Source organism: Pseudophryne corroboree, chromosome 3, assembly GCF_028390025.1.
Source record: "Pseudophryne corroboree isolate aPseCor3 chromosome 3, aPseCor3.hap2, whole genome shotgun sequence".
In the NCBI taxonomy this organism is placed as follows: domain Eukaryota; kingdom Metazoa; phylum Chordata; class Amphibia; order Anura; family Myobatrachidae; genus Pseudophryne; species Pseudophryne corroboree.
Genome location: NC_086446.1, coordinates 473,184,156 through 473,198,225, shown reverse-complemented (window position 1 = coordinate 473,198,225; position 14,070 = coordinate 473,184,156). Strand labels below are relative to the sequence as shown.

Below are 14,070 nucleotides of genomic sequence, written 5' to 3'. Positions count from 1 at the left end.
GCCTACATTGATTAATTCATATGGATTCTACGGGTTTGAGTAATTTGTATCAGAGCCCTTTGACTGGGGACATAAATGTAACGTGAGTCACATTCGTATGTAACGTGTCACATGTCAAAATTGTTTTTAAGTATCGTTTGGTTAACATTCAGGTTTTTGTTTGTGCATCAATCATAAGTTTAGGGTCTTATAAGTGTACAGTACAACAATCATATTGTAAACGTAATTATGAGAGCAGGCTTAAATGAATATATAAGTCCCCTCAGTTCCTATGTCCATTCTGTTGCAATGAGTCCTGCATATAAACAATAAAATGTAACTACTATGAGTGTACATTTTGTTCTGCTTCTAAGCATTAATGTGGTGCATTTAAACCTCTAAAAATGAACATGTAATATAACGTGAGTCACATGGAATGACCCATATGTGTTTAGTTCCGTGCATGCAACGTGTCAGCAATTACAGCTAAATTGCATTTAATTCTGCATCAGCCCCACAAAGAATACCTTGTTTATAGTACGAGAATATTTAGGGAAATTAATTAATTGTAAATGTCCTTATAGGTAAAAAAAATGATCATAGCAATCATTTCTCTTGCCTTACTTTATAGAGAAGCATTATTTTCTATCCAATATAACATCCGAGCATTCATGAATGTCAAACATTGGCCATGGATGAAACTCTTCTTCAAGATCAAACCTCTATTGAAGAGCGCTGAGTCAGAGAAAGAAATGCAGAACATGAAGGAAGAGTTTGCAAAGACCAAGGAGGCTCTGACCAAGTCAGAGGCAAAAAGGAAGGAGCTGGAGGAGAAAATGGTTAAAATTGTCCAAGAAAAAAATGATCTGCACCTCCAAGTACAGTCTGTGAGTCTTAGCTACATTTTTGTTTCATATTTAAAATATGTAGAAAGGAAAGGAAAGTTATGGAGTACATAATGAATGTCAAAAGGGAAGAGGAATGGTATAGAATGGAAAGGAAGTTATTGAGTAAAATGAATGTCACAAGGGTAGAGGACTTAAAAAGATATATTTTCAAACAATCTCTTTCTAAACATTCTGAAACATGTAATATCAGTATTTTTTATAGGCATCTGCTACTGTCCAATGAGCCTGTGAAGCTTTATTCATTCAGAAATTATAATATGTGTTGACTAATTGAATCTCCCCCTAAAATAAACACTAATGTGTAAACACTTACTGTACATATTTTTGTTTTCGCTTCCACCAAGGAATCTGAAAACTTAACAGATGCAGAGGAGAGATGTGATCAGTTGATCAAAACCAAAATCCAGTTGGAAGCAAAGATAAAAGAGTTTAATGAGAGGCTGGAGGATGAGGAAGAGTCAAATGCTGAGCTTACCGCCAAGAAGAGGAAACTGGAGGATGAGTGTTCAGAGTTGAAAAAAGATATTGATGACCTTGAGTTGACTTTGGCTAAGGTTGAGAAGGAGAAACATGCTACAGAAAATAAGGCAAGCCATTTTATGTACTGCATCAAACAATAAAACATAAATCTTTTTAAGTTTCTATACATTGTAGAAGAAAGAACATGCAACATAAAACATGGTGGACACTTTTTTATTATAGCTCAACAAGGTTCAAAGTTTTATGAACATCGATAAATATTTTTACCAGCTAAGTAATCTCATACTATGATGGTTTAAATAGAGTTTAAAAAAGGTAAAAACACACTAGTTACAAGGACCAATAATCCTATTCATGTTTCCTTTCTGAAAAAGGTTAAAAACCTGACAGAGGAGATGGCCGTTTTGGATGAGAACATTGCTAAACTAACAAAGGAGAAGAAAGCTCTTCAAGAAGCTCACCAGCAAACTCTAGATGACCTCCAGGCTGAAGAAGATAAAGTGAACACATTGACCAAAGCCAAGACTAAGCTTGAACAGCAAGTTGATGATGTAAGTAGATTAATGGGATTTAAAATTATTAACTTTAAGGTCTATAGTCAGATTAAAACATTTATCAACATTGCTTGTAGCTTGAGGGATCGTTGGAGCAAGAAAAGAAATTACGCATGGACCTTGAAAGATCTAAGAGGAAACTTGAGGGTGATCTCAAATTAGCCCAGGAAACCGTCATGGATATAGAAAATGATAAACAACAGATGGAAGAGAAACTTAAAAAGTAGGTATATATATATATAAAGGCATACACAAATAAAATACCGCTTAAATGTTATATGTGACAATTCTTGAAAACTTTTTTTGTGCCAGGTGTTCCTAGGCACACCTTGATGTTAGATGCATTCTCTGTGCTAGTCAGCATATTTACCAGTGCCTCCGGCATTCTGATGAACTGTCAGTGAGTGAGTCACTTGGGGACACACAAGATTTACCCTAATAATCTCCCTAATAAGCTCTGCATCTAGAGGAGCTGAATACAAATCAGTGCAGTCAGTTGATGATGTACTATATATTGTAAACTACACCATCCTGGGGGCACTTCTGTTTGACATAAAAGGAATTGGGAATATTACCATGTGCCACATTATGGGATTCCAAAATGTATCCATGCACAGAGAAGAAGGGAATGTGATATTCCCTTCTTCCCTGAAAAGGAAGTTGCAGATTGTGTGCAGCAGAACTCAGCTGGCCAGGTCATAAGTGAGTGAGGTTAAGTGTGCTATGCACTTGTGCTGCTCAGCTATATTTCCCTGTTGGCAAATATGTGCTTACTAGTAATATTAAGAGCAGAACATGCTGGTTCTCCAATTTAGTTTGGTGCTTTTGAAGCTCCATTGTGTGTGGAATGTTGGTACACTAATTAGTGACCACAAGATAGACCTGGAGTGTATTGTTATTCTATCTGTTCAACGTATTATCTAGCCTAGCACACATATTGAGCTTTTGCCTGTTTTTTTGTAACTAGGCTTAGTCTTTGCTTTCAGACTTGTTGCTGTTGGGTTGTCAGGTCATATATTTATTGAGGACTTGTCTTAAGGGCCGTACACACGGGGAGATTTCTACCAGAGATGTGTGCTGAGCGACCTAGTACGAACGCTCAGCACACATCTCTTCCCTGCTCAGCACACAGCGCAATGTGTGCTGAGTGAGAAGGGGTGGACGGGGGGAAAGCTCATTTCACCCAGCGGTGAAATGAGCGCTCTAACTAGATTTGGCCTGTATGCAGGTCAATCTAATACCGGCGATAGCCCTGCGCATTGCTATCGCTATGTGGCATACACACAGAGAGATCCGTGCTTAATCTAGTCATATTGCTTAGAAATTAAGCATGGATCTCTCAGTGTGTACCCCCCTTTACAGGTCTGGTATCTCCTTTCTCCAATTCATGGCTATAGTAATTAGGAGATTAGTTCCTTGCAATAACTGCTAGGCTTAGCTGTATGTACATGGATGCAGGATGTTAGTCTTATCTTGGGCAAGCTGAGACCATTGAGAGTGTGCAGCATGTATCCAGTCACTGACCGATGGCTGTCCCCTGGAATCCCTATTATAAGTTATTAAACAATTATTTTTTTATATATCTTTTTCAGTTTTATATATTGTTTTTAGATTACGTTTTGATTCATTAAAGGTAGAATTGTAAGGCTAAATCCAAGATTTTGGTTCACTGCATATGCCTGAAACCGCAATGTCTGGTCATGACTGTGTAGACTGGTCACTGGCTGAGTCCCTTATCTACTGTCAGTGAGAATTGCCAGGGAGCTGAGTATTCCTTAGCTGCCTCTTAAAAAAAATTCTACTAATCTAGAAAATGCAGCAATACTGTACTAGATTTTCTATGGTAGCATATAAAATTACAATTTTGAATAAAAAAATTCAAAAATAAAATGTTGCAATCATGTGTCTGTTAAGTAGCCAAAATTACAAATGTTTTTTGTTTCTCCAAAAAGACATGTGAGGATGTTCATTTGTTTTTGTTCTATTTAAACTCTAAGCAATGTTTACTGCAATCTCAAAGTAATTTTTTTATAGTAATGTTAGCACCCTATTTCATAGTTTTATCTGGACACCTGAAAGTAATGTGTGTATTTTGCAACTTTTCAAATAACTAACACCTATCTAATGCTTCCACAGGAAAGATTTTGAAATTAGCCAATATCTGAGCAAAATTGAAGATGAACAAGCACTCGGTGCTCAGCTACAGAAGAAAATTAAAGAGCTGCAGGTATAATTCACTATTTTTATAATTCAATAATATTAGTCGCTCACAGTCAGCATAAAAGTTTTTTCTAATTGGCCATGTTTTTAATCAAAGGCTCGGATTGAAGAGCTTGAAGAGGAAATTGAGGCAGAACGTACAGCCCGTGCCAAGGCAGAGAAGCAACGTTCCGATCACTCCAGGGAGCTTGAAGAGATCAGTGAGCGCCTGGAAGAAGCCGGTGGAGCAACCTCTGTTCAGATAGAGATGAACAAAAAGCGTGAGGCAGAATTCCAGAAGATGCGACGTGACCTGGAAGAGGCCACCTTACAACATGAAGCCACTGCTGCCGCTCTCCGAAAGAAGCATGCAGACAGCACTGCTGAGCTTGGAGAGCAAATTGATAGCCTCCAGAGGGTCAAGCAGAAACTGGAGAAAGAAAAAAGTGAATATAAGATGGAGATTGATGATCTTGCCAGCAACTTGGAGTCAGTTTCCAAAGCAAAGGTATGTCACTTATTCTGTAGTGGTGAGAGTCACAGTATTTATAAATTTATAGACATGATTTGTTTTATTCTTGTAGAGGCAAAACATTAAAAAAAATAATACAGAGCTGACTTGAAGATTTTTGTGATATCTCTTATAAAACTTTACCACATTAAGACCGCCTCTAGCAACAGCCTCTTTTCATAATGTTCCTCCAATAATGCTTTATCTTGATCAGGGCATAGCTACTAATAGTAGGTGGGGCACAGTACTTCCAGTAGGCAGCCATAACATTTAAGTGTGGCTGTTTCAGGCATCACTCTGTACTACCCTTCCATTTATTTTAGGTGACTCATGGGTGCATACTTTGAAAACTAGGTAAGCACCATACAGGGACGCATATAGAGAGGGGAGGCCTGTGTGCAGGCTCCATCTGAGCCCCCTCCTCACTAGCTAGCAGTGCTGTAACTGTGTGCACTAGGGTCACTAGGGCACCCTAGTGCTGTCCCAAAGTCTAGTGCGCATGCACAGGTCTTTGGGAAAATGGCACGATGACCATTTTCCCAGTGATTTCCTTACTGTACATGCATGAAATGCTTGGAAAATGTCTGCCACACCAAATTCCCTTGTGATTTCTGCAACACTGCGGCCGATGTGGGACTTTGGAGGGTAAGTATTGAAACTAAAATAGGTGCTGGGTGTGCAATGTGGGCCCCAATGGACCCTAGGGCCCATTGTGCACCACACAGTGCACCCATTATAAATATGCCAGTTGCACCATATGTTTGCACTTCCTGGGTTGACAGTTAAACTAATTGGAGGACAAGGTGGGACGATGTTACATGGTGATATATTTCTGAACAAAAAGACAGTGATTGATTGGTAGAGGTATAGTTTGTATTCCTGTTTTCAGTTAGAAACTGTAAACTGCTTGTCACAGCTATAGCACTCAATAAAACCAGCAATGGTAAGGCTGGTTTTAAACAAAATAAAAGAAAAAGTCTGAATGTATTTCTGAAAAAATGCTTTATTTAATTAAATATAGCATTTTTCTCATTGTCCTGCCCCTGCTATTACCATCCTAGGATATTGATTGGTGATATTGCCAGTGCATGTACTACCATGATCCTTCATAATTAGTAACCATGTTGAAGTTTTGTCCAAAGGGCTTCCTAAAAATTATTTTTGCATTTAGTACTTGAATGGAGTTAAAAAATAGAGCCCTACAGTAAGCATTATTGCAACAGATGCATATACATTGTGCTACTGTACTGCAGACTTATTGGATGCTTTATGTCACATGCAGGCCAATTATGAGAAAATTTGCCGCACACTAGAAGACCAGCTGAGTGAACTTAAGACTAAAGAGGAAGAACATCAACGACAAATTAATGACATCAACGCTCAAAGAGCCCGTCTGCAAACTGAAAATGGTAAGTAAAAGGTGACAGTAGCTCTTCGGTGTTTGGGTCAATTCCCAAGTGCCACTATTTCTGTTTTGTTTTTTGGTTGCTTTGTTTTAGTTTTTTTTTAGTATTTCCATTTATAAAAGCTTAAATATAACAGATCTCAAAATTCAAGCTAGGAAGTCTAGTTTACCAATTGGATAGTTTATTACAATATTTAAATGTTATACATCCTGTGTTATTCACATGTGAGCAATTAATATTTTGAACAGGTGAATATTCCCGTCAACTGGAAGAACGGGATGCCCTTATCTCTCAGCTTTCCAGAGGCAAACAGGCTTTCACTCAGCAAATTGAAGAGCTGAAGAGACAACTAGAAGAGGAAACTAAGGTGTGTAATATAACCACACGCTGAGATAGTTATGACTGCAAATCAAAACTACTGCAGCTAAATGGCCACTCAGCTGAAGGGGATCCATATAGATTTGGAATTCACTGCAAAGGACAGGGAAATTGCACATAAATCAAACAGTTAACTAGAAACAATCAGAATTGTTCATACGCATACAGTAGTAAATTTTAAGTTACGCAAATATATTTAATGTATTATGATTTGTTTCTCAAGGGTTAATAATTACTGTTGTTTATGTTAACTATTTTATATGTGAAATAAGGGAAAAGGAAACAAGTACCTAGTGGTGTCGTATTTCTTAGTAAAAGAGCATAGACAACACGCCAGTATACAGTATATTCTGCGTACCAAATAGTCTATTAAGTCAGACACATCAAGTGAAATCCTTGTCCTCTCCACATAGTATTAAATTAGGAACAGCAGCATTAGGAATATTGCGGGCACCAGAAGCTGTACTTTCCTATCCAAACATCAATCAATCATTCTAGCAATATCCACAGTGCTCGAATGACACCGACCGGGAAATACCGGTGTCATTCATGGTGTCATTCGAGCGCCGTAGATATTGGTAAAATGATTGATTCAGGTTTGGATAGGAAAGTGCAGCTTCTGGTGCCCGCAATCTTCCCAATGCTGCCGTTTTACCAATATCCACGATGCTCGAATGGCACCTTGAATGACACCTTGAATAGACTATTTGGTACATAGAATATACTGTTTACTGGTGTGTTGTCTATGCTCTTTTACAAAGAAATACTACACCAGTAGGTACTTGTTCCATTTTCCCTTATTTCCAGATTTATGGCTATACAACTAGTGGCATTCTGAGGGATTAAGCTGCCATCCACAGAAGTAGAGTGGAGCATGTAAAAACATTGGTGGACTTGCCCCATTGATTATTGAACTTTGAGATGTGTGTCTACCACATTTTAAGATTTTCCTGAGATATAGAACGAGGAGAAGCTCATTAATCCACAGCTCTTGGACTATGTTATATGTGAAACCAAAATAATACAAATTCCTTATTTGTTAGGCCAAAAATGCCCTTGCACATGGCTTGCAGTCCGCCCGCCATGACTGTGACCTACTGAGGGAGCAATACGAAGAGGAGCAAGAAGCTAAATCTGAGCTTCAGCGTGCATTGTCCAAGGCCAATGGTGAGGTAGCCCAGTGGAGAACAAAATACGAGACAGATGCTATTCAGCGCACTGAGGAGCTGGAAGAAGCCAAGTATGTGTTATTCTTGTCAAATTTAGAAGCAAAGATAGATAGATAGATAGATAGATTTTTTTATGGTGTTTGCACCTATTAGTGGGAAAACAGTAAACCTATTTTTGCCTAAGTTTTTTTAATTTCAATTTATCTTTTAAAAAAGTATTTTAAAATGCTACATACAGTATGTTAAATATTTGATATCGAGAACTATTTCCAGGATTTAACGGGGTTGTATCCTTTAATTCCCATTTGGAAAAAATGGGATAAACACATCAAGAAGATCTAAGTTGAAACTGAAGTTGGAATTCAGTTACTGGCAACGGTTGCTTGAGAAATAGTTGGACTAATGCACCTTGCAGCCACCAACGCTACACATTTTCTCTTGCACTCTGTAGAGATGCATAGAAAAATGTGTGACGTTGATCTACTGATATTCTTGGTGATGTGCACAGACAGACATCCCAACACTACATCTCCTCACTTTCTACACAATGCCTCAGTGTGGATGTAATCATGTTACCGACTGCCGGGATCCCGATGGGCTGTATATCGACGCTGGAATCCCAACTGATAGAAATTACGACAGTCGGCATGCCAAGTGCCAGGGCTATTCTCACTTGTGGGTGTCCACGACACTCATAGAGTGGGAATACAACCTGTGGCGAGCACAGCAAGCCCTCAAGGGGCTTCGTTGCACTAGCCCCCCTCCGCCGGCAAACTGACGGCCGGGATTCCAGCGTCAGTATGCAGACCATCAGGATCACGACCGCCGGTCACCCGATCCCAACCCCCTCTGTGATGTAACTGAACCAGATTCAATTGCATTGTCACAAACATTAGTTCAACCCACAAAATTGCTGTTTTCATTTGGTTCGTGCAATTTTACATCAAACGCAATGAAACATTAGATACCATAAAGCAGTGCTTTTCTTTCTATAAAAAATATGACTTGACAAAAAAAATGCTGGTACAGTACACACCTAAAGTTACAAGTTGATACAAGATATACTGTACAGATGCATCCTTCCTCATCTAGCCTCCGCATGTAATGAATTGTGGAACACAGGGCACACAAGAGTTGTATGACTACAGTATATTCTGTGCATGAAACAGCTTATCTGCATATGAAAGCTATGTTACAGTGTTTAACTATATTCTGTATGTGACTACAACTGTATCGAGAGGTGCGGGGGCTGTGGCAAGGTGTCAGCTTACTCCTCCAAACATGAGAGGCGCTGCTGTACAGGAGGAGCGATGTGTGGTCAATTGAGACACCGCACATCACAACCTCCATGCAGTGCAGGGACCAATCAGCAGCATGCTGTATTCCAGTATGTGCAACCCCTCCTGCTCCCCGGAGGTCCCAGCTCCTCCTTCCCCATCACAGAACCTCTATCAGTGGGCCTCCTGGCCTCCATCTACATGGTATGGCCTCCTCCCCACTATGGTGCTGCATCCTTTTTCTCCCAGTAGAACTGCCTTCTCCTCCCCGGTGGCTCTGCCCCAGGGGTGACAAAATGAGGATCTATCTTATCCCCCAACCTATAAATGTTCTGATGCCTCTGGCTGTATCTGCATACAAAATGCTATAGGAAAACTCTGTGCTGTAGCATTTCTTATGAAGATACAGCTACAGTTGCATACAAAATATAGTCATGCCACATATCATGTAATCAATAAAGACTGCTTCTGCACATAGCAATGCAAATAAGGGGCATTGGTGCGGGAAAATGCGCAAAAAGATGCTTGATGTTAGCGTGGCTAAAAAGAACTGTTTAACGTGACTGCAGCAAAAATGTGAGAGGACACATCTATAGTAGCTTCCACACTCTGTATAAGTGTGTAGATACTTATTTTTCTCATTTCTAAAATTATTTCTCTGATTTCTTCCTGTCTCTGGAACTACTTAGGAGAATTAAAAATTAGACTAAAAAGAAGCTGTTTGTAAGGTGTACCTTGAGATCACCACAAAAAAGTACTGTTTTAAAATATAATTAGATGATACTGGTGTTCCCTGACACAATTATATATAATATTATATGTCTATAACTTTGACAAGTTCAAAAAAGTGTTTTAAAATGAGGATGATTGCAAAGTTGCACAGATTACATAATGTATGTATGTACATATTTTTTTTAAACCAGGAAGAAGCTGGCACAGAGATTACAAGAGGCTGAGGAACAGATCGAGGCTGTGAATTCTAAGTGTGCTTCCCTTGAGAAGACCAAACTTAGGCTGCAGAATGAAGTTGAGGATCTCATGGTTGATGTGGAAAGGTCAAACAGTGCATGTGCTGCTCTGGACAAGAAGCAGAGGAACTTTGACAAGGTGAGACCATAAACCCCATGGAGATGTTTAGAATTAATCAGTTTCTATACTTTGAGACTCTCAGTTTATCCTGGACTAGTTGTGTTGCTGTTTTGTGTATTTGGTGTTTAAAATTATTCATTTTCATTGCGTCCTTGGTGTCATGTGCTATAGGTTCTGGCTGAATGGAAGCAGAAGTTTGAGGAGTCACAAGCTGAGCTGGAGTCTTCGCTGAAGGAGTCCCGTTCTTTGAGTACCGAGCTGTTCAAGATGAAGAACGCTTATGAAGAATCCCTGGACCACTTAGAAACCATCAAGCGGGAGAACAAGAATCTGCAACGTAATAACTTTCTTTTGATTAATGGGCCACTGTTTGTTTCTATAATAATTCATCCTCAGTTTTATATTCCTTTCAGTATACAATTGTTTTATTATTTTGCCTAATATAGGATTGTTTTAAAGTATTACATTTTTTTATTGTATTATGCTAATTTTTTTTGCTTAGCACATAAGATATAAAGCAGGCAAAAGTCCAATCTAAGTTCCCTTTGTGTTAAATTAACTTGTGTGGCCAGTTTTACTGACTAATAATGGATCCTAATGTAACTGAAATAACATTGTAACAGTTTAAGGAAAGAATGATTTACACTGGGAATGATTTACAACAAAAGAGTATATAATGGAAATACAGATTACCATTGGGTTGGAAGCCAGGTGTCTCATCTAAATGGCAAGTTGCTTGCACCTTAGTTATAGCTGTAATATGAAAAAAATGAAAAGGCCAGTATTATATGAATTGATAAGAGGTTCCCCTGTTAATGCTCTATTTATAGGAGTCAGGGGCGGATCCAGAAGAAAATGAAAGGGGGGGCACCATGATAGGGTAACTGTAATAGTTATATTTACATGCACCTAAGGCATGTGTGCTCCCAGATAAGGGGTGTGGCCTCACAGAATACGCCATCAGGTAATGATTGGTTGTAGGAGCGCATCCTGGTTTATTGCCAAAGTTTCACCCTGATAAAAAGGCTGATTGGGCCTTGAAATGTTGGTCATCTGTTCCATTAGTTATGGGAGCTTGGAAGGCTCCCCAGCACAAAATACTTATTAAAGGTTTTAGTTGGTGGTGGCAGGTGCAGCATACCTTGTTTTGAGACTCAGACTGCAGGACACGAACTGCCAATCTTTAATTAGCAGAGGCAGCCAGCTGTATCTCCAACAAGCAGCATAAGACATCTGCAGGACAGCCCCACAATTACACGGGCCGCCATCTCAAAGCTGAGGCTGAGTGTGACTGCACCTAGCATGGTGGTAAAGGAAAATCTGACGGAAATAGCAGTAGTGCTGCTGCTATTCTCCTTTTGAAAAAAAAAGTCAGAAAAGACAGGGTAGGGGGGGGGGGGGCACATGCCCGAGTGCCCACCCTGGATCCGCCTATGATAGGAGTAGTGCCAACTGTATGATTCCATCTCCCTGTGTGCTGACATGGGGATCCCGTCCTTACACTTAGTACAGCAACACTCAGAAGAGCCGCTTTACATGTTTTCATACTAATAGCAAAAACTACATAAATATGGATCCTCATCATGTTAACACAATTCTATGCTAATTACAGCTACGTTAGTCAGGCCTCATAAACTTAGGTGCAAAATGTAAACTAAACCACAGCAACCAGTTAGCAGTTAGATTTTTATATCTTTAGGGCACAAAACAACTGTTTGGTTTCTATGGTTTAGTGTACTGTAAATGCTGCTCTTACATTTAAATCCTGTAAATGAGTCCTAGAGATTTGTTCATAAAGTAGTGTAGATTGTCCACTGTGGCCTCAATTTAAGAATGAGTCATAACCCCTTAGCACTTACTAAAGATATTATCACATCCATTCAGTATTTAGCAAATAGTGGTAAACTCTGCTTACTGCTGTTTATGACTGTACCTCTAATGGGGATGCAGTCAATATACTGGCTATTGGGATCCCGGTGTTTAGGAGACCAACGCCGGAATCCCAACAACCAGCATTTTACTGACAAACAAAATCCCTACACTCACCCAGTATTCCCACTCAGTTGGTGGGTTCACGCCACCAGTCGAGTGGGAATAGAACCTTTGACAAGTGCAGTGAGCCACTGGGACCGAAGCATGGTGAGGGGACTCACTGCTGGCAGACGGGATGCTGCTGTTGGTATAGTAACATACGGCAGACGGGATATCATATATGTATCCCCTCTAAAGCATTTCTGGATTCAGTAAAGCCTTCCAAGCTTAGCCGAGTCCCCCTGGGCTGCCGTACTATACACATGCACAATAACATTATTCAGCAGGAGACATGAGGAGAGGACCCTGCTGGAGAGGTACGTGATGTTAAAACACCAGTGCTATATTCTTAAGTATACATTCATTGGTGTTTCTATAATGGGTGTAATATGTGCAGTGCACATGGGCCCCTGTGTCCAGGGGCCCCACACACCCTTGTTTTAAGACTTACCATTCCAGAGTCCTGCATCCTGCACTGCAGCCATGGCAAAAAACTGCCAAAATGGTCACTGCGCATGCATGATAGTAATTAGTCTCCGGAACAGGGTGGGCGCCTACTGCACCATTGAGAGGAGGGGGACCTTCCCGGAGTTTGCACACTGCCCCCTCCTCTCATCCCTGGTCACAATGATACTATATTATGAAGTATGTAATTGATATTTAGTATCTTTGATAAATGGAGAACTTAATATTTAGCCATAGTTGCCTGCAATAAATTATGTACCAAGTTTCCTCATTTTATTAACGTAATCTAAAGGTGACCACCTAAAATACACGTGATGACTTGATTTAGAATTTGCCCAAAGGATCAGCAAAGCAGTTTTTCTGGATAGCTGAAAAGCTCTGGATCAATCTACTCTATGTACAGGTTCCATGATGGAAATGTTACCACATGATATTCCATTATCTAGTTAGATGTTGCAAATACCTGGAGCAAACGTGCATTATGTGTAATTAAATGTGTTTCCTTGTTTACATGCTATAAATAACATGCTTCTACTAATATAAATCATCCTTTTTATTTTCTCCAGAGGAGATATCTGACCTCACAGAGCAAGTATCAGAGATCACAAAGACCCTACATGAAGTGGAAAAGGCCAAAAAGCAGCTTGAGCAAGAAAAGATTGAAGTTCAGACAGCACTGGAGGAAGCAGAGGTATTTATTTAGTTAATGTTATGTTCATGTCTGATGAATTTTAATTTAACACTTTCTTTGATTGTAATATACAGTATATGTGTTTTTTTGTTTTGTGAACTATAATGGGATAACTTGTAAACAAGAATAAGCTGCATGATCTTGTTTCTAGCAAAGAAAAATCTTCATCTTAATGTTACAGAACATAAGCAGGAAATGAACATTAGACATAACGCACACATTGTCCTGATTTCCCCCACCCCATAGGCATCTCTTGAACATGAGGAAGGAAAGATCCTCCGAATTCAGCTGGAACTCAACCAAATAAAATCAGAAATTGACAGGAAGATTGCAGAGAAAGATGAAGAAATCGACCAGCTGAAGAGGAACCATACCAGGGTGGTTGAGTCCATGCAGAGCACATTGGACGCAGAAATCAGGAGCAGGAATGATGCTCTGAGGTTGAAGAAGAAAATGGAGGGGGATCTTAATGAAATGGAGATCCAGTTAAGCCATGCCAACCGCCAGGCCGCAGAGTCACAGAAGCAGCTGAGAAATGTCCAGGGTTTGCTTAAGGTAGACATCTGTCTCCAAATGGGGGTTAGATGTTAGTGTTAGTCTCCTTATTTCATATTCCATTTTGTTTACATCCCTCAGGATGTTCAAATCCATCTAGATGACTCCCTCAGAACCCAAGAAGATCTGAAAGAACAGCTGGCCATAGTTGAGCGCAGAGCAAACCTCATGCAGTCTGAAATAGAGGAGATAAGGGCAGCTCTAGAACAAACAGACAGGAGCAGGAAGGTGGCAGAACAAGAGCTGCTGGATGTAAATGAGCGTGTCCAACTCTTACACTCACAGGTAACAATCACACCATTACTCCAACAAATGCAGTACAATAATAACCCTAATCTTATATTGTATGGCTGGAACAGGTATCAAATTAAGAATGTT

At 39.7% G+C, this 14,070-nt stretch overlaps 1 protein-coding gene across 1 annotated transcript in view; it reads left to right on the top strand.

Moving 5' to 3' along the window:
- LOC135056060 (myosin-1B) overlaps nucleotides 1–14,070 on the top strand; it is a 42,914-nt gene that overhangs the window by 26,584 nt on the left and 2,260 nt on the right. The window contains exons 22-35 of the mRNA XM_063960784.1: nucleotides 611–866; nucleotides 1,232–1,474; nucleotides 1,742–1,918; nucleotides 1,999–2,144; nucleotides 4,058–4,148; nucleotides 4,239–4,628; nucleotides 5,914–6,040; nucleotides 6,286–6,404; nucleotides 7,459–7,655; nucleotides 9,785–9,968; nucleotides 10,122–10,287; nucleotides 13,013–13,137; nucleotides 13,384–13,692; nucleotides 13,774–13,977. Coding sequence (XP_063816854.1) covers nucleotides 611–866; nucleotides 1,232–1,474; nucleotides 1,742–1,918; nucleotides 1,999–2,144; nucleotides 4,058–4,148; nucleotides 4,239–4,628; nucleotides 5,914–6,040; nucleotides 6,286–6,404; nucleotides 7,459–7,655; nucleotides 9,785–9,968; nucleotides 10,122–10,287; nucleotides 13,013–13,137; nucleotides 13,384–13,692; nucleotides 13,774–13,977 — 2,734 coding nt within the window. The remainder of the gene's footprint in view (nucleotides 1–610; nucleotides 867–1,231; nucleotides 1,475–1,741; nucleotides 1,919–1,998; nucleotides 2,145–4,057; nucleotides 4,149–4,238; nucleotides 4,629–5,913; nucleotides 6,041–6,285; nucleotides 6,405–7,458; nucleotides 7,656–9,784; nucleotides 9,969–10,121; nucleotides 10,288–13,012; nucleotides 13,138–13,383; nucleotides 13,693–13,773; nucleotides 13,978–14,070) is intronic.